Raw genomic sequence first — 25,500 nt, forward strand, 5'->3', positions numbered from 1 at the left:
ATCGGGCAAATCCTTTTATGGATGTTGGTGTACTAGCAGCGCTAAAGATGAGTCAGGGTCTTCGGAAGCGTCCCAAAACCGTAGTTTGTGAAAATAATTACAAAAAACCTATAAACAACATTGGAATTTTACAAGGTTGAGATAATGATGAAGTCTTCAAGCTCGACGATTCACCACGTCCTCAATCAAACTGGTACTGGGCATAAATAAGAGCAGTATTCCAAGCACGATCGAACATAAGCTTGGTACAAGAAAAGAAAGAAATTTGAAATTTGTTGCAGCAAGAAATACTCTCCTAGCAAAGAGAGAATTTCTTTCCTAGGAGAGTGATATTGTGTTTGAATAATGATGAACCTTGATACATTCAAATAAAATTAATTCAAGAGGTAACTAACGTGGCTATTGCATTGATAATCGTCATGTTTTCAAAATATTTTAATTATTTTTGTTTAAAATTTTGAGATAAGATCACTTTTTTCCGAAATCTTTAATAATAAATGATTCGTTTACGCTGTAAATACAACTATAACGGCTTTGTTCTTCTTGCACGAAAGAATAACCAAAAATGTATTATATCAGCTTATAAATATTAGGATTATTTAAATTTAGAAACGATGTATTGAAAATGTATGCAGATGCGGTCACTTAAAATATGGGACGTCAGATAAATATTGGCCAATATTATGTTGAACGCAAATTGCTTTCCTCTGATTTATGAGTTGAACGCGACCCCAATACTTCTTAGAAAAATATATTGGAATTATTTTGAGTACGAGAATATAGCGCTAAATGATAGTCCACTTTACAAAGAGTAGTTAATTTTTTTTTCAGTGGGATGTCAACCCGACTCCCGTGTTAGGGTACAGAGGTTATTTTAATGGTTTCATACTCGAACGGTGCTAACGGGATTCTATTCCCAAGCCTCTGCTGTCCGTCTGTCCGTCCTTTCGTTCGTCTGTGTGTGGAGCTAAACGTTATAGCAGTAAAAAAAATTTAAAGAACCTCTATAACAACATAATAATGCATAGCCACGTCGTCAGCAATAGCACGAATTAAAGTCTTTATTACTCTTACATTTTAATTGTCCCCTGCTCCAACGCAGATGAGGACTAAAAGCAACTCAATTCTGGAAATCAGTTAAAAACAAATGGGTCTTAGAAATGAAAATAATATTGAAATCAATATACTATAATATTGAAGTGAATTTATTTAAAATATGTTTAACAAAATAAATAACTAATAAAATTAGTACAAAAGTTGGAGGGAGCAAATATAATATTATATTTAGTTGATAATATTGCGTCCAATGCATATGCGCAGCTGCGGATCGCAGATGCTTTGCACCACCATGCCGTAGCACGTACTCCGTCCACCACACTGCACGCTCTAGAGGCGGCTGCGGCTGATCATGTATTAGTCTTCGAAGTTTGAGAATATTTATACGATAACTGAAACAATCACACAAAATTAAGTTTTTAAACATACGCCCAAAATTTTACTCAGTATAACAAAGACCATCTGCCGAGTGCATAACCTCCACGCTGCTGTAATATGGGTTCGAAGATTTTTTTGTTGTTTGTTTGAATTCTTTATTGCACACACAAAACCAAAATACAAAAAGAGAACAGAAACAATATAGAAACTTAAAAGCACGTTTAGGTCATATCAATTCTGGTACAATTATTATATTATATAATACATATTGTTTACAAATACTATAATGTTGCTAACATAAAAAAAAAGTTCAAACTACTTTTCAAAAGATTCAAGAAGTTTCCTTGAGGTATGTCAGCAGGTAGGGAAGTCCAGTCTGACACAATTAACCATTAAAGAGTTACTATAATATTTCGTACGACTGTATGGAACCTGTAGCTTGCCATCGGTGCAGGAACGTAGCCAGTTATCGTCATCTGAGCCGAAGAAGGTAATACGTTATTTTAAATATGACTGAGTCTGAAGAAGAAATAGGAAACGATATAAAAGGAGACGGAGTAAATCTCTGTCCATCGTTATATTGTGCTAGCAATAATAATCGGGACCGAAGGCTTAATTACAACATTAAGATGCTACTGAAGTCACGGGGATGGACGAAAAGAACTTAATGCGCGAGGATGACGCACGAGCCGAAGATGCTTATAGCTAGAACAGCAACTAAGTATCTAAATAGAACAATATGGGTTTGAACAGTAATCCAAAGTATAATATTAACCTTTTATTCCCAATTACGGTTCCAATTGCGTTTTTTAACTTTTCCTTCGTTAGAGTTTTGAAATCCAGTTTGACGCATATCTCATGCTTTAAGCACAATTCGATGTTATACCATTGATCTAATGACATCGGGATACCGATTAAAGGAACTGCCGCATCTATAGATTCACTTATTGATTGATATCCTCCATGTGTTATAAATAATTTGACATTTTTGTGCCCTGAAAATTAAAAATTTGGATATTATAATGATCTGCTACAAGTACCTATGTACAACACGTGATAAATAAATGTTTATTTTGATCTTACTTAACAAATCCGATTGAGGGTACCATTTCCTTATTTTGACATTGTTAGGGCATCCTGGTATATCATGGTCCCATTTTAATAACACATTATAAGGTAAATCAGAAAAAACATCAGTTAATAATTGAATAAATTCCAGATTAAATAATGATGTGAGAATCATACTTCCAAAGCTTATATAAATAGCACCCTGGATTGACTCGTCTAGATCCAATTGTAGATCCTTTAAAAATAAAATAAAAAATTGTAAGGCTTGATGCAGAAATGTGCATCCATTTATTATCATCCAGTGCCACCAAGCAAACCACCAAAAGCTTTGTTAAAAAAACGGAAAAAAAACAAAACTACACAATATTATTTCAGTAGTATAATTAACCCGTTACCTGTGTTTAGACATTTATTAGACATTACAATGAAATATATATATATATTAAAAATAAAAAGATTCCATATGCTGAGAATAGTAATAATTACCTTTGGTAAATCATGTACAGGGTTTTTGTGTATTCCACCTACATACAGTATATTTGGGGATACTGGACGATTGTTATCCAACATCCTATGCGTATTAAGAAATGTCATCTGAATATTATTTCTTAAATCACTTAAATCAGGTATTTTATGACCAAATATTCTTTTTAGCTGTTCATTTTCTTTCCTCTCAAGAAAGAAGTTGATTTTATAGATCATTATACCATAAACATACCATTGATATAACCTTTCCAATGTTGTTATATTATAAAACTTTTGCAAAGGCGGTGCCGGATAGACGAGTGGGTGTTTAACACTATCAACTGAATTAAATACATCATATGTTGGGCCAAACGAATTGAATACGATAACTGGCACGTTGTATAAATGAGAATAACTTAAAACAGGGCGTACAAAATGTTCGAGAAATAATAAATCAACTTTTTTGGTTTTGTCATTAATATATTTTTGCACTTCAGCCGTTTTTAATTGTTTTTCAAAAATCGAGAACATCACTGATAAAATTGTAACGACTTGATGTATTATGTTATTATTGTCTCCGTTAGCTGTCACAACATATTTATTTATTAACTTATAAGAAACGTCATGGACGTCTATTTCTGTGAGATTTGCAGGAATTTGGTCTTTAGAAAATGCAGGATCTGGAGTAATCACTGTCACTTGATGACCGCGTTTTGCTAGTTCATGCATCAGCGGTCGAAAAACAACTTGATGACTTATTGATGGCGTTGGAAATACTGCTAATATATTTGCTGTTTCACTATAACGTATTATTACATACAAACAAAGGTAACATATTACACGTCTTATAATCATTATGGCAGCTTGTAATGAAGTTGATAATTTTCACTAAAAATAACAAAAAGTAAGTCTGTATGCAAATTAGTATAAATTGACGATTAAATTAAAATTTAACAGCTTGTTGACATACTAATTTTAATTTAATACTAATATTATAAACGCAAAAGTGATTATGTTTGTTTGTATATCTTTCTCTCACGATCTAATTAGGCAACCGATAGACTTGATTTTTGGCATAGAGTTAGTTAGAAAGACGGAAAGTAACAATTTTATCCCAGGAAGACAAACAGTTTCCACGGGATGTGTAAAAAAACTATTATAAACGCAGATGAAAAGTAGGGGCAACAGCTAGTTTTAAATAAAGAATAAACTTTACTTATCTTTAGATAAATGTATACTGTACGTAGATGTATACTCTTTGAACTGGTGGCGAGCTTTCATCTTTAACAAGGCTTAAAGATGTAATTCAATTAGGAGTATATCCCAAAAAAGACATTGTAAGTCAAAAAAAAATTGTCATCTTCGAGTTATTTTGGCGTGCGGTACAAAAACTGTAAGAGTTACTTTAACATAATGTATGATGGAATTGTTTTTCCTAAAATAGTTTTTAAAAAATCCGCGTTAAGACATATTATCGATCTTTTATTTGTAAGCCATTATTACCAATATATTGCCAATGTAATTAACCATATTGCAGTACAAATTGATTTTCGTCAAAACTTTCGTAAAAAAGGACTTTCAACGCCAGAAGCAATATAAATATATCGCTACTGGCGTTGAAAGTAAAAAATAAAAAAAAAAATCAATAAATTTTGCAAAGAATATTATAATAATATTATAATTATTATAATTCTATGCTTGCATCTTGGAAACAGGCGTCGGACTAACTAAGAAACAGTTCCAACCAAAAAAGTGTGGACGCCTACTACGCCGTTAAACAAAAATTTGAAGGAGTTGGATTGCATCCTAGATAAATATATCTAAAAAGTAAAAATTCCCACGATAATTTTAAAATCTTAATCAACACGGAGAAAGTCACGGACAACCAGCTATAATCTCTTTAATGTATTTTTGTTTCCCTAGGCTTTTTTAATATTGATTGTATCGTGGAGAGATATATAAAAAAGTGCTTATTAAAATTAGTCAACCTTTATAACTTTATTATAAAATAGATTCTTAACAATAAATTTAATGAAACTTATTATAAAAATAAGTAACGAAAAACCTATAGAAAGCAAAATGAATATTAGATTTAGTTCATAATATTCAGTCCAGTGCATACGCGTAGCTTCAGATCGCAGATGCTTTGCTCCGCCATGCCGTAGGACGTACTCAGTCCACCATACTGCAAGCTCTAGAGGCGTCTGGGGCTGATCATTTATATGGTTACGAATTCCTATAATATTATTGCGATAACTGAAACAATAGCTTTTATTTAAAAGATAATACTATGTTAACTTGTCGCTTTATTTAAATCTCCGAAATATTTGTTCTTTTTCTTAACAACGAAATTAGATAATAGATAAGACTTAAGAGATACCTATCTCTTTAGTAATCTCGCCTAAGTAAATTTTTTCTATTTCGAGGAGTAAAATAGTTGTGATAACCACTAATCTAATTAGTATTTAAAAGTATACCTATTATTTCCAATTACTGTTTCAATTGCGCTTTTTAACATTTTTTTAGTCAAACTTTTCAGAACCAGTTTTATGCCTATGCCATGCTTATGGCATAATTCCATATTGTACCACTGCTCAGCTAACATCGGAATACCAATAAGAGGAACACCCGCATTTATTGCCTCACTCATTGAGTGATAGCCGCCCTCAGTGATAAATGCCTTTACATGTTTGTGTCCTGAAAATGCTTCTTTCATTAATATGTATAGTAATAAAAAACGCTTTATTTTTAAAATGACATATGAATACAGTCATGAATGATTATTTACTTATATACACTATTTTCACCGCGTACATATTCTGCTATAAAGATATTCATCAATTATGATAAAAAAAGATCTATTTACTCAACAAACCCGCCTGGGGGAACCATTTTCCGATTTTGACATTGCTAGGACTTCCTGGTAGGTCGTTGTCCCATTTTAATATCACGTTATAAGGAAGTTCAGAGAAAACGTCAGTGAATAGCTTAATTTCTTCCAATGTAATAAAACACATTGTGAAGTTACTTTCAAAACTCATATAAATAATACCTTTAGTAGATTGATCTAAGTACGACTGAAGATCCTGTAAAAAAAATAATGTTGAAATTCATATGTCAATCACATAATTGAATTCACATAATTGAATTGTTAAACAATGAATTAGCACATACACAGGACCTATCGTGTGATTTGAATTAAAAGAACATCAAGGAATTAATGAATTAATGTGGATTGATAAAATAATAATTGTACATGTAGAATGTACATTTCGAGTGCTTATATAACTGACCATACTTTAAAAATATATCAAACATATTTTTATAATTAAATCACCTTATGTAATAATTCATTTACAGGATACTTATGTATTCCTCCTATGTAGATAATATTTGGAGATACAGGACGATTATTATCCCAAAATAAATGAGTGTTTAGAAAAGTCATGTCAACGTTATCTTTTAAATCCCTTATATCTGCTATTTCAGGACCAAATATACGTTTTAACTTTTTATTTTCTTCTTCCTCGTAAGAATTGTAGACAATTTTAGTTGCATAATATTCATAAAATTGAGAAATTTTTTGCAAGGTGTTTAGATTATGAAATTTTCTTAAAGGAACAATTGGAAAAATTAGAGGATGGCTTACAGCATCAACAGAATCAAAAGTTCCAAATGAAGGACCAAACGAATTAAATGAAATAACTGGGACATTATATAAGTAGGAATAGCTCAAAGCTAGTCGTATAAAATGGTCGACAAATAGTAAGTCAAACTTTTTATCCTTGTTATTAATCAGTGCCTGTATTTCAACTGATTGGAACTGTTTTTCAAAAATTGATGACATAGCTGATTGATGATGTAGCGGATTTTCTTCAGCTGTCAACATATATTTTCTCCATATGTTGTATGAAACATCATGGACATCGATTTCAGTGAAGTTTGCAGGGGTTTCCTGTTTTGGAAAAGCTGGATCCGTAGTAATTACTGTAACTTGATGACCACGTTTTGCAAGTTCAATCATCAGTGTTCGAAAAACTATTTGATAACTTAGTGAAGGTGTCGGAAATACTCCTAATATATTCGCTGTTTCACAACAATTCATTAATGCTTGTAACGAAAATATAATAAACACTGCACTTGTTATCATGATGAAGAATTTTCAGTAAATAAAATTAACAATTCCACTTTATCTTTATGGTAATTTTAACAAATTAGCTACAGTCAAGATATTATCCACTTGAATTACATTTACTTCAAGTTTTCCTCAAAAAAATAATAAATATACCGTTTACAAAATTACAATGTTCTTTTAGGTTGGTATCCTGCTGCATAATGCTAAGGTGTAATTATAGTGTTTAAAAACTAAGCAAAAAATTTTCATAATAGAGGAAAATCATTAACTGCAGCTAGGTAACTCACCTAGTCACAAATTACACAAGGTTTATGTGACAAGATATAATGGATAAATAATTAAAATTCTTAAAATTGTAATCATAAACCCATCTAACGGACCGAATCAGTTGTAGCCCATTGGGTAGGACTTTGACTTCACTTGCGAAGGGCCGAGTTCAAATCCCAGCAAGCATCTCTAATTATTCTAATTCATGTGCGTTCTAAGCAATTAAAATAAAACTTGCTTTAACGGTAGAGGACACCATCGTGAGCAAGGAAGAGTTGTCTAAAATGTTCTCAAAGGTGTTTAGAGTACTCCAATTTGCACCAAGCCAACGTGCATTGTGGGAAGAGACCCTCGCTCTGTAGTGGGCAGGTAAAGGGTTTATGAGATCTTGATGATTATGAGGTATGACCAGGTGTGTCAGCACACAGCATTGCATTTGGATTGCTTGACTATGTAGGTATACTTACTACTATGCTTATGTGATCATATTGTTCTTTATCTTTATCAACAATAATTGTACATGTAATAAATAATACTAGAAAAAATCAAAAGTCAAAGGCTGGCAGGCGAAATACTTCCTCCTCGGAAATACAATTTTTTTTTGTTTAATATAATATGGACTACAGCTGTTTAGCTACAGTCAGTAATACCTGATGGTACACTAACACTATGGCTAGTGTACATCAGGCACTACTTTCTTGTATTATGCTGTTTAATCTTAGGCCTCTGGAATCCAAATACATGATTGTAAATTAAGTCCCCTTCCTGCTTGTACAATTTTGATTTAATAATACACATATTAGGATAGATTTGAGTACTATATTAATTTTTCTAAGCGGTTATAACAATATACTGACAAATAAACCTTTATAATAGCCAAACTTTGTAAAAGAGAAGGTACTCTTCACCACACTGAAAAATAACAGCATCTCCTTGACGTTGTCCTTATTGCTAAATTGGGCGCAAGTGACTATTGAAAACGCATAAAAGAGGACTAAACGTCCACTCAGATCATTACCTCATTCATTTTGTGTAGACCCAATAAACTAAACGAACTTATATTGGTTTGTAACTAGTAAAAAGCCAGAAAAAAATGGTTAACTTTATAGTAAGACATTGTGACATTCCTTTGCGTCGGATTCAAGGCATGCAGTACTAATTGCAAACTTAAGGATTATTGATGCTAGACCATTTTAGGAACGAGCCATGCCCCGTACGAGATAAGGAGGAGACACGGATCCTAAAAGTCCCGAACATTTCAAATGAAGCAGTATATGCTACACCATGTGGTGTTCATGCTGCGGACAAGGCTTGGCTGCAGCCGGCGCCTACATTAAAACTTAGTGCTTCATGTAAATTAATGTTCTTAAATCGAATGATTTCAGAAGTACTATGATTTGTACTATGAAGTCTGAAACGGCATTGAAATGGCTTGAAAACTTGAACTTTGGAAACAATATTTTATTACATGTTTACATGATACCTTGAGTATTCTTAGTACTTAAACAAACTACAACCAACTCAAACGCGGTGATAGTCTAGTAGTTAGGGCTTCGGGCCCGGCACGCACCTCTAACTTTTCGGAGTAATGATGTACGTTTTTAAATTTATCAATTTAAATATAGCTTCCTTTAACGGTGAAAGAAAACGTATGGAAACGTGCATGCCTGAAATTTCTTCATAACGGCCTCAAAGGCGTGTGTAATCTACCAATCCGCAATTGGTCACGCCCTAAGCCATTCTCATTGTTAGAGGAGACCAGTTCCCTGTGTTGAGCCCGTAAAAGTTTAATAATGATGATAATTCAGAACAACAGCTGATGTTTTATAGCTAACGCTGAAAACTGGAAAACGTTATATTGTATCATTACCAATCTAACTTATTGGGATTTATTGGGAATTAACGTACAAAATTTAGATCCTCGGTTCAAATCCCAATTTGCAATTAAATACAACAGTAACTGTACACTTCATGCTCGTACAAATAAAGTAACAATTTGAACTTACATACACTAAGTTGTTTGGTGTAATATCAAATTTTGATTTTAATCCGATATCATTAACGCTTTGCAAAACACCAGCTCTGGTGAAAAATAATTAGTCTGTAACGAAATACCGGTTTTTAAAATCTGGTCAAAATATACTTTCATGTTACTTTATTTAATATAACAAAAACATACTTGACCATACAACAATTTTAAAAGGGCTGGACTACTTATTTATTTTTGTTGGAAAAAGGTGACATTGCCACACTGGCCCCAAAAGTTAGCTTAGAGAATCAAATAGGTTATAATTTGTTTAGCAGCGATAATAAAGTTTGTAATTAAGAAAAATCCCGGTATTGCTGCCGTGACACTGGCTTCGGTATACGAAAATCATCATCGTCGTAATTGTATCAACGAATGCATGTCCGACGCTAAACATATAGTTCTCTTGTAGACTCCCACACTTCAAGATCTTCTGACATCTTCCAATGTGATTCCGTATTATTACATAACTCTTCCTAATTTAAAAACGAAGAGATACAGATATTACTGTTAATTATCTCACGTACAATGTCGGATAGAAGTAGGCGTTACTTTGCGGAATCCCACGATATATTAATTAATTTTAATTGAATTAGCTATTCGCGGAGTATAGCAAACTAAGCATTTAGTATTACATTATTATCTTTTATCTTAAAATCCTAAAATATACAGGAAAGCAAAACACAAAAAAAAAAAGATTTACGAGACTGACGCACGGCAACGGGTTTTAATATTAATTTGTGGTAGGTGTGATTAATGGGAAATGATATATAATAATTATCAATCATTATTAAGAATTACCGATGTTAACTACTTCATTAAGTTCTTTTCTCAGAATATACTTTTAGTAGAGCAGCTTATCGTTGAATTTCGCAATAACGTTTTGACTATCTCATTGGTGCAAGATTGATTGACTTTTCATTTTTAGATTGACATTTAAAAATGAAAAGTCCCGGCTTCGATCCACGGCAAGGCCATGAGATTTTTGTATTTCTGAATGGTTCTTACCAAATTGAAAGCTTAGTACCTACTTAGTATCTTAGGTGCTTTCATTCGAAATTTTACATGCTACATATTGCAAAATTCTACGGTTAGCTGCCCTACTGATTCGCAAACAAACTAGGATAATGTACGGAATAGAACGATAGTTAATGTGGAAATGCTCCAAGTTATCGTTCAGTCGATAGGCGCTCTCAGTTAGGCCAATCGAATTAAGCTTTTAACGATAACTATTCGATGCTTAATAATAACCGAGGTTTAGGCTTAACGAGGTTTTCGGAAGGCTGGGCGCATAAAATTTATAACGAAACTATAATTGTATCCCTAGTTTGATCTTCTAGATTGTTTATGGCATTCTTTTAAGTAAATTTAAACTAATAATATTATTACAATTAAAATGCCATTACTACCAAAATCTACTTAATTCAAAGAATTTGGCCCTCGGTCGTTAAAAAAAATTAAAATGCGTGATGATTATAAAGTGAAAAAACCTATTTAAGCAAGACCTACAGCTATAAAAGCAACAGAGTGATGATTGAGATGATCATTAAAATAACTTTATAATAACGAAACCAAAAATAACATAAGAAACAAAGAATAGTAAATAGTGTTTGCATGCAAAAGCGGCCTTATCAGGTTGGTGTCATAGGGATAATTATCATGATATTTGTCTACCTACTTATCATCAAGACCAATAAAATGAGTAAAGCTCAGTTGACCTATGCTTAAAAGGTTTTTCCATATAAGTAAAAAAGTTGACAAACGATTAAAATCTGTCCCTGTCTTATCCGTATCCCTATCCCTATCCTTATTCCAATCCCTATCCCTATCCCTGCCTTATCCCTATCCTTATCCTTATCCCTATCCCTATCCCTACCCTATAATATTATAAATGTCAATGTAAGTTTGTTTGTTACGCTTTCACGCGAAAACTACTTTACCGATCCTCATGAAACTTTGTACACATATTTTTGAAAGTGTGAGAAGTAACATAGAATACATTTTATCCCGACACTAAGCTCGGTTCCTTTGGGGAGGGGATGAAAGTGTTTGACGATTTTACATCATATCTCCGACAAATTATAACCGATTTAAATAAATATTTTGGTACTATAGAGGTTATAATATGTGTTTAATTTTGCCCAAACTTTGTGTAGATCTGATGAATGTGGTAGGAGATAGATGAGAGAACTCCTCAGCGGACAACAGCAAACCCCTCATTTAAGGCTTAGCGATACAGAATAGTTTAATTTTTTTAGAACTACAACTAAATTGAATGCGACATCAAAAAACAAAATCAAACGCAGACGACGTCGCGGGCAACAGCTAGTAATAAATAATTGTTCATTATCTTATATATTAATAATTGTCCAGATCCACCATTTTCGAGAAAGCTTTGTGTACGAATTAAATGAGCTAACGATCCGTGGAAGAACCAAAGTCATCCTAAAGCTGAAATAACAATGGGTGGTGCACACTGCACATAGCTCAGAGGGCCGATGGACGTTGGAGTTCCAAGTTCAACGGTTCAAAGAAAGCGCGGTGTTAGTAGACTTATATAAGGTGGACAAAATACTTAAAACTAGTCATAGAAAATCACTGGATACAAGCAGCACCAAACCTTAGCATATTGAAAATCGAACAAAAGATATCCAGCAATGAAGGTCCTGTTGTTGTGATGATTATAATGAAATATACAAAAATATATAATCGTAAATCAGTTATAGGTAAGTATTCTTTACATATATATCTACAATCCTGCCTTATACAACTCATGTTAAAAAAAATTATATAACGTTTTGGATTTTATTTTGGCAATGGGTTGTTAAATAAAAATGGGTATGATACTTAAGAAATATTCCATTAGTATTATAATTAGGTACTTTTATTGCAATAACTGTTTTCCTAATCAGATAAAAATATGATATTAATCATTCAATAAAATGAGATATCGCCGTTATCATAAATAATTAGGTCCATAGTCAACCATATTGCGTCACTGGAGTGTGCAATAGTAATTCAATTACTATAGCTAAACTATACAGTACGTCGAAGTTAATTTATTATAACATTTTTCATTTTAAGTCTTTTGTTACCAGTGTTTTGTGTTATTTATAATTAATCTTATACCAACCTTTGCAATATTGTTACTATCTTAGCTCAACTACTTCTATGACCAATCAAAATTACCATTCAAATTATTTCTTTTTATCCATTATCATAATCGTTAAAAGTCTTATACAACAAGATTTGTTTCAAATTATGTAACTTTATATATTTCCTTTAAAATAATTATATTAAGACTTAATATGCTACATTTGAGATTAGCTTACACGTTATTTTACAAATTTCGTTCTATTTAATTTTAAAACTATTCTAAGCAACTACTAATGCATATACAACTACCACAAATATCCACATATACATAATTATTAATAAATAAGTATTTTTTTGTAAATTTATAAAACTTATTATTATAAATAATAATTTATAATAAAATGTTTTATAAATAATACTAATTAATTTTTCCATATATACACCTTAATTTCATCTTTTGATACGTAGTCTAATATATTTTTAACTTGATGTTTGTTCTGTATATATTACGCGCAATTTTAAAAACTAATTTCATAATCCAACCTAATAGACCTAAGATGGCTACTAAAATAACGAGTATAATTAGCACCAGTTTAAGTTCATAGTATTCTGACCAAGACATGCTAGCAGCTGGTGATTTAAGGTGATTTCCTCCGTATTTGATTATATGTTCTGTCCACCAAACAGCATTATCCAGTGGTTTTATTGGATAATCTCTCATTATTGTCTTCAGTCTTGTAATGTTTTTCTTGTAGCTTAAATAAAATATGATAATTATTAAATATGTGTACAATAAGATTCATGACAAGTGCAATGATAATGGAACACGGCTGGCTAATCTGGCAAGCTCCCTTAATATGATCATAGGCAGTACATGTTTCCCACATAAAAATATACATAAAATAACCTGGATATCTCCTGATGGCCGAACTCAAAACCAGATTGACCATGTTCTAATAGACTCTAGGCATTTCTCTAACCTTCTTGACGTAAGGACGCACCGAGGTGCAAACATAGACTCTGACCACCACCTTGTTGTTTGCAAAATACGCGCTCGCATCTCTAGGTATAAATATGGCAAAACGACAAAAATATCCAAACTCAATATAGAACCGATAAAAAGTGACAAAAACGTGCAATTGAAATATATTGATACTGTAAACCGTTTACTAATCGATAAAGAACCTGGATATAGCGAGGACGTTGAACAGCACTGGAGTCGACTAAAAAGCGTACTATATGCAGCTGGAGAGGAGACACTCACCGTACAAAAACACACAGAGCGTTCTAAGTGGTTCGACAAAAAATGCCAAGAAGTAACAAAGAAGAAAAATGTGGCATGGCATAATATGATGTCATCTAACACCCGGAGCAAGAAAGAAATTTATAAAACTCTACGAAGAGAAGAGAAAAGGTTACATAAAAAGAAGAAAAAAGCCTTCGAAAAGCAAGAACTTTTAGAACTCAGCAGGGAATATAACCAAAAGGAAACAAAAAACTTTTTCGGAAGAATAAATAAGGGACGTAAAAAATTTAAACCAACAACAATCGCATGCAGAAACCAACAAGGTGACATCTTAAATGATAAAGAAGATATTTTGGAAAGGTGGGTAGAACATTTCAATAATCTTTTAAATACTCCTAAACCCCTGGCAGCCACTCCCGAACCTGACCTAAATATCGGTAATAATGAGCTACCGAGACCAACCCTCGAAGACGTTGAACGAGTAATCCAGCGCCTTAGAAACAATAAATCGCCTGGTTCTGATAATATACAAGGCGAGCTAATTAAATACGGAGGACCGAGACTTCACAAAGAAATTCATACTCTTATAGATCAAATATGGAGTAAGGAAAGATTGCCCGATGAATGGAAAACAGCGATCATATCTCCATTACACAAAAAAGGTGATGTGCTGGAGTGCACTAACTACAGGGGTATTTCACTTCTCAATGTAGCTTATAAGATCTTTGCAAATGTTCTGTATGACAAGCTATTAAAGTACACTGAGCCCTTATTAGGGGAATTCCAATGTGGATTCCGGCCAAATAGATCCACTACCGACCAACTATTCTGTCTGCGGCAGATTCTGGAAAAGACTCGAGAATTTAATGTCGACACCCACCATCTGTTCATAGACTTTAAAGCTGCCTATGATAGTGTACATAGAAGCTTCCTAATCCAAGCCATGAAAGACATCAACATACCACCGAAATTGATATCTTTGACAAGAATGACCCTCGAAAAAACAGACTGCAGAATAAAAATCCAAGCAGACCTCTCGGACTCCTTTCTGGTGAATGACGGTTTGCGACAAGGTGATGCGCTATCTTGCCTGCTTTTTAATATTGTGCTAGACAAATGTATGCAAGCTTCAAAAATTGAAAAAGACGGCACCATTTTCTCTAAATCTGTTCAGGTTTTAGGATACGCCGATGACTTGGACATTGTAAGCAGATCTCGACAAGCCCTGAACAATGCGTACCTAGCACTAGAGAGTGCAACCCAAGCAGCGGGAATGTGTGTCAACCAAGATAAGACTAAGTACATGCCGGTTTTAAGCGTCCAAAAGACCCCACTCGAAGAAAGTATTAAAATTGGCACGAACACCTTCGCCACAGTTAGGGATTTCGTATATCTTGGTTCTCTTGTCACGGCGGACAACGAAATATCATCTGAAATTAACAGGAGAATCACATCGGCAAATAAATGTTACTTTGGACTTTTACCTTATCTTCGATCAAAGATTCTGTCGAGAAGTCTGAAAATACTCGTCTATAAGACCTTGCTCCGGCCAATACTTACATATGGCGCAGAATGTTGGGTCTTAAGCAAGAAAGACGAAAACAGTCTGCTCATTTTCGAACGAAAGGTCTTGCGACGAGTGTTTGGTGCTATGCAGAATAATGGTTTTTGGCGCATTCGGTATAATCACGAGCTATACGAACTATTTAAAGAACCGAATGTCGTCAGAACTATCAAACTGTTAAGAATGCAATGGGCAGGGCATGTGCAACGCATGGATGGCACGAGAGCGCCAAAGAGGTTGATGGAGGGCACTTTGGAGGGGCGTAGAAGCCGAGGACGACCTAGGGGTCGGTGGAGTGATGGAGTTGAGAGGGATATGAGGGTTCTGGGAGTTCGGAGCTGGAAAGAAGCAGCTTCTGACCGCCTCAAATGGAAAAATATGCTTGACCAAGCCAAGGCCCACCCAGGGCTGTAGAGCTTTGATGATGATGATGATGTACAATAAGATTATAATATGTGTACAATTGAAGTAATTTTAAATAAAAATATATTTTAAAATGTAACCTACCTTTCATCATGAATTATTTTTTCAATAGATTCCTTAAAATTTTGTTCATTCAAAGTCGTTATATCCAATTGTAGACCAATATTATGGTTAACATATTTCTCAACATTATACCATTGGTCTAATAACATTGGAATACCTATCATAGGAACTTCAGCATCTATAGCTTCATCTGTTGATTGTAAACCTCCTTGAGTAATAAACAATTTGATCTTGGGATGTCCTATGAACAAAAAATAACATTGCATTTCTATTGCACATAACAGTTCTAACTGAGAATAAAAAGCTTTGACGCCACTTTAAAATAATAATTTCGCAAAAAATTGTATATTATTATTTTAAATTTATTTGTATATATTATACATAGATTTCTGTGTAAAAAATTTAAGTAATAGTAGCGTGCGTGTAAAACTATAGAAGCATAGCCGTGCAGATGTTCATGTTTCATGTAATATTAGAAGATCATTCGTACGTTTGCTCACTGCTTTCTTAGAAACAAGCTTTAACAATATAACACAAGGAAGTAACTTACTAATGAGATCCGATTGTGGAAACCACCTAGAAATATTTATGTTTTTCGACTGTCCTGGTAAAACATCTTTATCATATTTCCACAAAACGTCATATGGTAGTTCAGAAAAAACTTTTGTCATCACCTTAATCTTCTCAGGCGGAAGCAATGATGGTAACACATTAGTACCAAAACTAACATAAATTACTCCGTGTTTCGAAGAATCTAAATAGTTTTTGAGATCCTGCGAAATCAAATATGTATAAATCATCAATTTTATCAATAAACCATATATTTTTATCTTCATTATCTTTATTTCAATAATTTATAAAATATAACATTTGTATCAATAGTTTGCTTTCAGTAATTTTATCACTAAAAATAGTGAAAAGAAAAAGCACTCTGTAATTTATTATTAATTTAATCCTGTTGGAAGTGCAATTGGTTCTTTATCGTAAATCGGAACGCAATAACTTGGGTTTTAATAAATATTGAAAGAAAATATAAGGTAAAGCACTTACCGTTGGTAATTCCTTATACTTAGTTGCGTGTATTCCACCAATATAAAGAATACTTGGAGGTACAGGGTGGTTGTCAGCCCAAAGTGGATGTTCATTTAGAAATAACATCTGGGTTTTTTTCCTCAACTCTGGAAAGTTCGGAGTATCCTTTCCAAAAACTTTTTGCAATATTTTAAAATCATATATTTCAGAGTCGGCAAACAAAAAGTCTAGTAAATAATGCCCTAGCAGTTCAATGCTTTTTTCCAATAGAGAAAGGTTATACAGTCTCTGCCTTCCAGCTGTTGGATACAATAATGGATGTGTAGGAGCTCCCATTATATGATATTGTGCTGCTACGCCCCCAAAAGAACTAATACCAATAACTGGAGCATCAAATTTATGCGCGAATCCCAAAACTACGCGATTACATGCTTCAAGTAGCAACAAGTCGAAATAGTTTTTATCCTTTTTCAAAATTTCTTTTACTTCCACCGTTTGTGCTTGGCGATAAAAAATATTTGTCCATTTTTCAAAAATTGCTTTCACTTGCACCATAAGATCCCGTTTGTTTCCTGTATGATGTATAAAAAGGCCTTTCCAAATTTCATAAGATATATCATGGACGTCGATTTCTGTTAAATTTGTTGGAGCTTTTCCTTTCGGAAAGGCGGGATCAGTAGTGACAACAATAACCTCATGACCACGCGCTGCCAATGCTTCTGTGAGCGGTCGAAAAACCAGTTGATGACTTATTGATGGTGTAGGGAAGTATGCTAATATCCTTGCTCCTTGTATTCCAGTTATCAGAATCGCAATGAGTAAAACAAATACGCTTTTGTGTGTGCCCATTGTTAATTTTAGGAAAGAGACTGACTAAAATTTATATAAGTCTGTCTTTATATCGTATTTAATTTTATAAATTTATATCTAACTGTTATAGATAAAAACTGTAAGCTGATTGTATATAATTTAGGAGATAGCATGTTAATTTTTTACATAATTGAATATACTATGGGTTTGCTCTCTCGAACTATTTACTACTTATGTTTTAATTCCATAAATAGACGCTAGGACAAATCTAACCAATACTATACATTTTATAATAGTAATAAAACTAAGACTATAACATTATCTTAAATACAGTAGTGTCTGTATACGGCTCAACCGTCTAGATGGAAAACGCTCTGCGGGATTAAAAAAGCTTCTTTTGGTACAGTAGTACGGCTTCATAGCTAAACCGTTCTTGAAGAAATTATGCTTACAGATAGTTCGAATCGATAGTTTTCCTGTATCTGTGAACGCGAAAATTTCTTAATCTATCATCTTATAAAATAATTGCACCAGAAATTTAGCCCATTTACGGAGTAAGGTTTCAGGCTAAATGGCTACGACACATGTTGGGCGCAAGGCAAATCTGGCTATATTTTTAACGTTATGTAGGTCGGCTTTACTAAACTATTAATATTTCTCTTTAACTATAAGTGTTACTCACATTGTATTACATGTACTAGTACATGTGGTGGTACAGAACTCAATTTTAATGTATTTTCATTACTTTAGTATTTATTTTATACATAGTATAATTGAAAAATTTAAAGCTAGATTTTATAACCCAACCTAGTAAAGAAAAAATAATTATTAAAATAATTAATATTATAAGCACTAGTTTAACTTCGTAGTATTCTAACCATGACATGTTAGCTGCGGGTGCTTTTAAATGACTTCCGCCGTGTTTGATAACATGTTCTGTCCACCAAATAGCAAGATCCAGAGGTTTTATAGGATATTCTCTCATAATTGTCCTTAGTCTCGTAATGTTATGCTTGAAGCTAAAAAACACATACAGTTTGTGTGAATAGTGATGTATGTATAGTAAAGTAGAAAAAAATACTGATATCATCATATAAACTAAAATCTCGAATACTTTTATATAACTTTTTTTCCAACTTCGAGTACCGTACAGGTACTCGAAGTTGGAAAAAAAGTTATGAATTACTAGATATCTGATAAAAAGTTCAATGAAAAATTATTGGGGCATTAGTGAATTAAATTCTTTAGGTAGTAAAATGATAAAAGAAAAATATTACGATATTGTACTGTATACAATATCATGCAAAACACCTATGGCATTCCTAATAAAATTTATCATTATAGGTACTGATAAAATTAAACAGTAAATCATTCGTTCATAAGTAAAACCGCAAATCATTTTCAGTGATCGTAAATTAAGTGCTACTTTAATTTAGCTGTATGTACTTATTACCTTTTATCATTTATTACTTTTTCAACGGAATTTCTAAATTGTTCTTCATTCAAAGTCGTTATATCTAACTGCAGCCCAATGTTATGGTAGACATATTTCTCAACATTATACCATTGGTCTACTAACATTGGAATACCGATTAGAGGTACTGCAGCATCTATAGCTTCATCTGTTGATTGTAAACCTCCCTGAGTTATGAATAATTTAACGTTAGAATGTTCTGGAAATAAATAATAGCAATTTATCATTATTATCGAACTGCCATAGTTCTACTGGCTTATTCTTATATTACAATAAGGTTAACCTTAAGGCTTGAAGCAGCATAAACAATCTAATGCAAAATATTTTTCTGAATATCAACTCCATAATCTGAAATTATTAATTATTATTTACTTTCGTTGACCATTATTCAGAAGCTAAACATATGATTTGCCTAATTTTCTTTGTGTATAAATTTAATGCCTAAATAAATAAATGCATGAATAAATAGATTACTTACTCAAAAGATCTGGTTGGGGGAACCACTTTGACAATTTGATGTTTTCTGATAGTCCAGGTAAAATATCTTTATCATATTTCCACAAAACGTCATACGGTAGACTAGAGAAAACTTTTGTCATAATTTTTATTTTTTCTGGGGGGAGCAATGATGGCAAAACATTAGTACCAAAACTGACATAAATTACCCCATGCTTCGATGAATCTAAGAAGCTTTTGAGATCCTGTAAAAATTTAAAGCAAAATTAAAAATTTATAAAAATATATTAAAATAATACTCAACATATAATTGTTACTTTTTTTAAATAGTTTTGTGTTACTCTGATAATATAAGATGATGCTAATAATTATTATAAATAATAGGTCTTAAAATGTTACGTGGTAGAGTACTAATACTTCACAAAGAGATTTGTATTCTCTTCTTATTTTGTCCTTTGCCTTTTGTATTAAGTACCTACTCAACAGATTATTTTATTATTGTTTTGGTTCAAATATTTTTTCGAGTATTAATTTCCATATTAAAAAGCAATGCAATAAATAGAACTTACCGTGGGTAATTCTTTTTCTTCTATTTTATGTATACCACCAATATATACAACGCTAGGAGGTACAGGGTGATTGTCAGCCCAGAGAGGATGTTCGTTTAGAAACATCATTTTAATGTTTTTTGTTAGCTCGTAGTATGTCGGAACATTTTCACCAAAGTTTTTCTGCATTATCTTATAATCGTATTCGTCAGTATCCATAATTAAAAAGTCAAATAAGTAGTAGCCCAAGAGTTCAATCCCCCTTTCCAGTAGAGATAGGTTATATAGTCTCTGTCTTCCAGGTGTTGGATACAATAACGGATGTACAGGAGCACCCATAATACCATATTGTATTGGAACGGCTCCAAAAGAACTTATAGTGATAACTGGAGCATCAAATATATGTGAAAATCCCAAGACAGCCCGATTACATGCTTCAAGTATTAATAAGTCGAAATGGTTGGTCTCCTTGTTAAATATTTTATTCACTTCTTGTGTTTGTAATTGCACATCTAAGATAGTACTAAATTTTTCGAATAACGATCTCACTTGTAGCAAAATATCTTGTTTGTTTCCTTTGTGGTGTTTTAGCAAATCTCCCCAAATTTCGTAAGATATGTCATGGACGTCGATTTCCGTCAAGTTCACTGGAGACTCTCCCTTCGGAAAGACTGGATCTGGTGTAACGACAGTGACTTCGTGACCACGTGCTACTAGTGCATGTGTGAGTTGACGAAATACAACTTGATGGCTTATTGATGGTGTGGGGAAGTAAGCTAATATTCTGGCACTTTCAATTCCTGTTACTACAAACACAATGAGAAAAGTAAACATTCTCCTGTTAATAACCATGTCTAACGATGATTAGGTACGTAATCAACAAAAATTATTAAAGAATGCCGATAAATTTTAAGAGTTTTCATAGATATCCATTTATTATCAATAGAGTTATGAACTGATTGCGTAGTTTACAAATGATAAAATTACAAATCTTTACTTGTAGTGTTTGTTCTGCTTCTTCACTTTAGATTTTTTATATATTATTTATTTTGAATTGTTTTTAAATTTTTTTACGATCTAAATTATTTATTTAATTGTTGTTGTCATGTGTAGCATTTGATCAGATCCGTTGACCTATTGATCAAAAATATAGACGCTACACATGTATGTTCTAATATAGCCATAGTTTTGAGATTTATTACTGTGATAGGGTGCAAAATTAGCCAGCCAATCCCGTTCCTGGACAGATCATCCACCTTTTGGGGTTAACCACATTCTGGATTTATTCAATTCGCCCTCTAAGCTCACCGCACTTGGGCATACGTCGAATTCCGCAACCCTGGTACCCTTACCATACCTTGACTCCAAGTAGATATCAGAGAACCTTACTAATATTATAATTAATGCAAAAGTGTGTTTGTTTGTTTGTCAACTTGATTGCGGGACAGACTTAGTTAAAAAGACGGCAAGTAAGATAGGCTACTTTTTATCACAGAAAAGCAAAATGATACTACAAGATTTGTTAAACATCGTTATGAGTGTGATATACAGTATGAGTTAATATAAGCAATGCTCAATCTATTATAGTAAGCAGCATTCACTATCTGAATCTAGTTCACTTTATATAGGTGAATGACAAAAATGATTATGCTCGAAAAAAGAATTTAAGTAATTTTCTACGTTCATACATCATCCAAAAAAGCTTTGTATTTATATCAGCGGTGTTTTTGTACTTATTCTAAGCAAAATTTTTTAAGATTAGTTACTATGTTTTTTTTTTTTTTTTATTAATGCCCAATATTACGAGCCTAATAGAAACAAAGACTATAAATTTTGTAAAACCAGCCAAACAAACAAAAGTCACAAAGAAAGCTAGGAAAAAACGAATTAATAACACGGGCAAACAATGCGACGCAATGGGTCCCTAAAATTATAGCCGATGAATGTTTGTAAACGAATCTTTCGTTACCTACCAGAAGTTGCTTTCGAACGAAGCCGCAGGTTGACTGGTAGTCGAGTAGTCATTTTTCTACTTCAAGGGATTAGCTTTCGGCGTATTACCGGGTATCTATTGGAAATCATGTATATTGTAATTATAGACAAGCTACTTAGATTTATCAGGAATCACGATTGATAAATTGAAAATTCTTAATGAATGCATATAACTTGAACATTTGCTTATTCATTCCAACAAGAGCTAGTCCATTAATCTAACCGAGGGAGTCACTGACCTTTTTTTATTTAAATCACAATAAATGAAAGACTTCATAGGTTTGCCAAGTTTGGTTACAATGAAAATGTTAGCAAACATTATTGTTTTAATTTAAAGATTCCGACGAATTGAGAACCTCTTCTCCTCTAATGTAGGTTAGAAAGAAAAGCAATTTGTTTATTGTCATTTTATTTACACAAAATTTTACATAATCAACCACGGGTTTTCTTAAGTCAATGGAAATAAAAGAATTAAAGAACTTAGTTGGCATTTATTCAAAAAATTATCATTAAATTCTAAGTCGATTACAAATTGGAGGTCCAGATTCATTATCGCCTGACGTAATATCTAAATATGCTACGTTATTTATTGAACGGGCTGAATTGTTGGCTGAAAAGTTTCGAAAGCTCGATACTCACTCAATACATCCTCAAACAAAAAAAAAATGGTAAATTATTTGTTTATACATTTATGAGAGACTCAGAAACACTAGACTGACCAAAAATGTGACTTTACCAGTATTGCTAGTTGTAACCTTTGTAAAATAAACAAAACAAAAAAAATACAGGAAATGTAGATTATTCCTGATAGAGCAGGATAAGGTATCTTTGCTAAAACTTAAAGTGATGAATGTATATTTAATAACTTGTCGCGTGAACAATTGCCAGTTGATCTATTAAGCTAATATGTGTACTAAGTGTTAGGATTGTAATAACGGGGACATTATGTGAGCGGTCATTTTCTGCACGCCGTTATGGCGGATATGGCTGTTTTGTATGGTCCAAGTGAAACGCTTGTATAAATTTATTTATTTTCTTCTGTTTTGAGCTTTTAATAGTATTTTTATATGTTGTATTAATTTTTATATTATGTGTGTATGCTATTTAAACAAAGGTTTACAAACATATTGTTCATAGAACCTTCTTATATGTATGGATGTCATATGTCGTAGCTCACGCATTATAGCATAGTTTATGAAGTATTTCATATTGGAGTGACAAGTGACGTTTGACGTGTTGTTTCTCCAGATGCGATTATTGGCGCTTCTCGGTAGACCCGTAATAACTAAGGGTATTTGCAACGTAAAAAAATATTATAAATCTTGTTGTCCTGTTGGTCTGTTGAAATGTAAGGTATTGGTATTTTTTTTTCTGTTCTTTCTCAATACCATCTCAGAGAGCAAATTATTCTGTCCCGGTTATTGTCCGTAATGTTGTTGTTATACTAAAGTTTAAAGCCCACCAAAGCGCTTTTCAGAAGCAAGGTGGATCTATGTTCTAAAATCTACCTAACAGCGTGACATTAAGGATGATTACCTTTAAAATCAACCTTGTTGGCGTAAACTCTTAAAAAAAAAATCGTTCAGGAATGCAGATAATGGCAGAAATCTTTACACTTCGAACAAAACTCAAACTTTACTCTTTTGTAACTGTCAATTATTCGTAAGTAAACCGTTATCAAATCTTCAGAAGTATGCTATATTACTTTGACCTCTTCATGCAAATCAGTCTACAAGTTAAGCTTCTGTGAGTCCTGACTAATGGTTGCAAATCGCCAGCAGAATTCTAAACAGAAAATGCAAATATCAAGTTTTTGGTAGCATCTTATTATTGTTAAAACATAATTTTTGTTATCACACCCGATTTTTTACATTCTTAACTGGACATGAAAAGACTTTTTGATACGAACTTTGAGGACCACCATAATTAACTAATTGGAAAAAAAACATATCAAAAGTTTTGTATTAAATAAATAAATATAAATATACTACGACAATACACACTTCGCCATCTAGCCCCAAAGTAAGCGTAGCTTATGATATGTGTACTAAGATAACTGATAAATATTTTATGAATTCAATACATAATATAAACAATAAAAATATAGATATAAACACCCTGAAAAACATTCATGTTCATCACACACACATTTTCTAGTTGTGGAAATCGTACCCATGACTTTAGCTGCGTCAAATTATATATTCTTAGATTAGTTTGCCTATCAGTAGGACAACAGATTTCTAAGTTGAATATAAGTTACCTGCGGTTTATTTATTCCATTTTATTCAAATTTAATTGATGAAAAGACCAGTTTTCTGGGACATATTTGGAAGCATAGGCAATTTATTAATTACTTGATCTCGAAAATCATTGTTTGGGTCTCAGTGTTTCAAGCTTAAGGTATTTAAACAGTATATTTAACTAGTGTCACTAGTGACTCCTTACCTAAAGACTCCTTACAAATTTTACAAAACTTAAACCGCCGATGCAGGCGATGGAGAAAGAAACGGCTATATGTGAAAAAAGGAATGGGCAACAACTGAACATAATATGGTCGTAAAAGCCAGGTAACAGGACGATGAAACTCTAAAGAGCTAAAATGGAGGCCATACTGTAATCTGATTGAGACGATTATACCATTGTTAAAATTACTTACAATTTTTTTTATAAATAATTTAAATGGTTTCTATGTACTCCTGAGATTGAGGAAAAAAAATTCTATAAAGTTTTATATTATTTATTATATATTTATAAGCAACAGAAAGGTGAGAGAAAGAATATTAGACTTTGACCTAAGTAAAGGTAAGTAAAGTTAGCAAGTGTAGAGAGTTCTTGAAGTATAACATACCTTCCACACGACGTAACTTATATCAACCATAGTAGGAAGCAAGCCACATGGCTTGGTCTGGGGTGATTAGCACTCTCGCGTACATTAGCGGTGATTGTTCAGGTGAGTAGGCTCCACGCACTTGGCATTTCGCCAGACGCCATTGTCACGGGTCTTGCTCATTCGTGAATAAGCAAGTTTATGCGAGAAAAAACCAGTCAAATGATATAGTCTGATATAAAAGTTAAGAGTTTTTCTTAGAGAAGGTAGGCAGGCGACCTTTACAAAGAAAAAAATTTAATGTGGTCAAAGATTTTTTAATGGGAATGGCATAAGTGAATGCTCATTTAATGAAAACGAACAACCATCAACTACCAAAAGGAACAGTCCGCCTTAAAACAAAGTTTCTCTAGTTTCAATTAACTTAAAAACAAAGTTTCTCTAGTTTCAATGCGTAATTCAAAAGAGCATAATAGTATTGTACAAAAGACTATAGAAAAGAGAATATCTAATTAATTTTATATTGTGATTATGATATCTTTATTTTGTTGTACCTAATATTGTTAATTGAATG

At 32.7% G+C, this 25,500-nt stretch overlaps 2 protein-coding genes across 2 annotated transcripts in view; both read right to left on the reverse strand.

Annotated features, from left to right (window-relative positions):
• Positions 1 to 1,234: 1,234 nt before the first annotated feature.
• Positions 1,235 to 17,668, reverse strand: LOC120632054 (the record flags this gene model as incomplete). Its single annotated transcript, XM_039901861.1, has 11 exons — positions 16,838 to 17,668; positions 16,338 to 16,560; positions 15,809 to 16,028; positions 13,002 to 13,246; positions 6,617 to 6,846; positions 5,843 to 6,053; positions 5,140 to 5,203; positions 2,989 to 3,766; positions 2,518 to 2,737; positions 2,210 to 2,429; positions 1,235 to 1,448 (listed from the first exon to the last, which is right to left on the reverse strand). Coding segments are annotated over exons 1-11 (3,456 nt in total), but the record flags the coding sequence as incomplete, so codon positions are not given.
• Positions 17,669 to 18,277: 609 nt separating this feature from the next.
• The window catches only part of LOC120632138, an 80,203-nt gene continuing 72,980 nt past the window's right edge, over positions 18,278 to 25,500 (reverse strand). The window contains exons 9-12 of the mRNA XM_039901970.1: positions 19,582 to 19,804; positions 19,083 to 19,302; positions 18,437 to 18,648; positions 18,278 to 18,294 (exon numbers count right to left, since the gene is read on the reverse strand). Coding sequence (XP_039757904.1) covers positions 18,278 to 18,294; positions 18,437 to 18,648; positions 19,083 to 19,302; positions 19,582 to 19,804 — 672 coding nt within the window. The remainder of the gene's footprint in view (positions 18,295 to 18,436; positions 18,649 to 19,082; positions 19,303 to 19,581; positions 19,805 to 25,500) is intronic.

This window comes from Pararge aegeria, chromosome 1 (genome assembly GCF_905163445.1).
Source record: "Pararge aegeria chromosome 1, ilParAegt1.1, whole genome shotgun sequence".
In the NCBI taxonomy this organism is placed as follows: domain Eukaryota; kingdom Metazoa; phylum Arthropoda; class Insecta; order Lepidoptera; family Nymphalidae; genus Pararge; species Pararge aegeria.